We start from the raw sequence: 1,954 nt of genomic DNA on the forward strand, positions 1-1,954 counted from the left end.
TAATAAAGGCTTGGTTCCTGGGATGCGTATTAAATCAGTTGATGAATCAGGCTGCTGCATACTTTGTGCAGAGGGAATTTTTCCCCTCAACATGAATGGTTGAGATCGGCAAGCGCCGGCTATGTTCACATTCAGAAGCCTTTAAGCATACGGGAGATTTGCTGCAGGAAGATTCCTCAGATATCCGTGGCATGTTAGGAGTATATTTCATTGTATAGCAAAAAGATGGTGAGAAATCAAGCGGCTGCTTAGCCTAGTGGTAATGATGTCGTATCTGTACTTTCTCGTTTAAGGATCCAATCAGCTTCAAGGACTGAGTCTGATCACACGGTGTCTATGGCTCACTGTGGGGTTCGTAGCCAGATATCTTTAACTTCGTTCTTTTTATTATTTGGAGACCAGATTACAGCAGATAATTGCAAAAGATTATTTGTAGGGAATTACAACGGTATAGATTAATTTGAAGGAAATTGACTTTGCAGGATTAGGCTCTTACTAACAAATACAGAATTTGTAGGGTTTTTAAGCATATGTCGTGACCGGTACTCTGGCTATCCAGCCACTATTTCATTTCCAAATTATCCCTGTATCCATCGTTGTCTCAACTACAATACCAATCTGGTCATGAGAATTCGTCTTTTACTTACAGCGTCGGTGTGTCTTTTCGCTAAATGTCACATTGCTTTCGGAATGGTCAACCGTAATCTGAGAGCGACTTTGGATAATGCAGAGGTTTTACAAACACACACCTCAACATCCACCAACGCTGAGAAAGGAAAGTTTGATGAAGAGAGAAGCGAAGCGAGCAAGAAGGCTGTGAATGTGGTAAAACTGGTTGCTGAGAAAATCTTTCCTCCTTTTCAAGCATACCCTTTTATAACGACGCCTTTGGAAAAACTTCACGTATATCAAGCGAAACTTATTCATGATCAGAGAGAAGGAAAGGTGACTTCTAAAGAAGCTAGCAAATTATTTCTCCAGTGGTCGGATGCAGTCCCACACGACAAAGTTTAATTCACGTTTAGAATTCTTGTAGTTCGTTTAAATTTACTGATAATGATTGTTGTCATTGAGACATTTTGTTTTCCTTCCGGGATGTTTCTTTGGGGATAATAGATAATTTAAGTGTATTTTAAATTCTTAAAAAGGATGTTCTGATGAGAACTTGATCTTATTGGAAAATAGTGAGCTGGAATATGTTAGAAAAAGAGTCAGCCACTCTCGAAATTTGTAAAATAACTGGGGAAATTCAATTGTGATGTTGTCTCGATGGCGTGATGGACACGTAGGCCGCTAGCCTCACACGATGCGTTATAAAAGGTTGTTATTCTCAACTTTTTGAGAGTCGTGTTATTCTTAACTTTTTGAGAGTCGAGAGAATGAGAAGGAGACTGTTGTCGGAGAGTGGAAAATGGAAAGTGATTGACTCCTACTTATGCTGTCTGAAATGACTGGTTGCTACGCGCTCTAAAATGAATGGTTCCTAGCCTACTCTTGAACTTGAGCGTAACCTTCTTCAACCTCAACTTGATGCTGGTTCTGATCCTTGATCACGTCATAGTGACGAACCTTGCTGACTTCAACACTCCCCCTCGACGGAGAGTTCCGGATGTTGGACTTGTCTAACAGGAGTTCGAACTACTTCGTCGATATTGGCTTTGTTAGGAAGTCGGCAAGTTGTAACTTGGTACACTTAAGCTCAATCGACTTGGTCTTCACTTGTTCGCGAAAGAAGTGATAGCGGATGTCGATATGTTTTGCGCGACTCTGATACCCGTTTTTCTTCTCAATGGCGATCGCGCTCTGATTGTCTTCGTTGATGACAACCGATATAGTCGATGTTGATCTTCATCTCATGGAGCAGATTCTTTGTCCAGAGTATTTCTTAGGTACAGCGCGTCAGAGCCACGTATTCGGCTTCAGCCGTGCTCAATGAGACACTTCCTTGTAACTT

At 41.2% G+C, this 1,954-nt stretch overlaps 1 protein-coding gene across 1 annotated transcript; it reads left to right on the plus strand.

The window, feature by feature from the left end:
- Window positions 1-690: 690 nt before the first annotated feature.
- PHALS_11440 (uncharacterized protein) lies at window positions 691-1,014 on the plus strand (the record flags this gene model as incomplete). Its single annotated transcript, XM_024725604.1, has 1 exon — window positions 691-1,014. One exon carries the CDS (start codon window positions 691-693, stop codon window positions 1,012-1,014), a length of 324 nt encoding a protein of 107 aa, XP_024571935.1.
- Window positions 1,015-1,954: the final 940 nt, after the last annotated feature.

The sequence above is a fragment of the Plasmopara halstedii genome (assembly GCF_900000015.1).
Source record: "Plasmopara halstedii genome assembly, contig: Scaffold_54, whole genome shotgun sequence".
Taxonomy (NCBI): Eukaryota; Oomycota; class Peronosporomycetes; order Peronosporales; family Peronosporaceae; genus Plasmopara; species Plasmopara halstedii.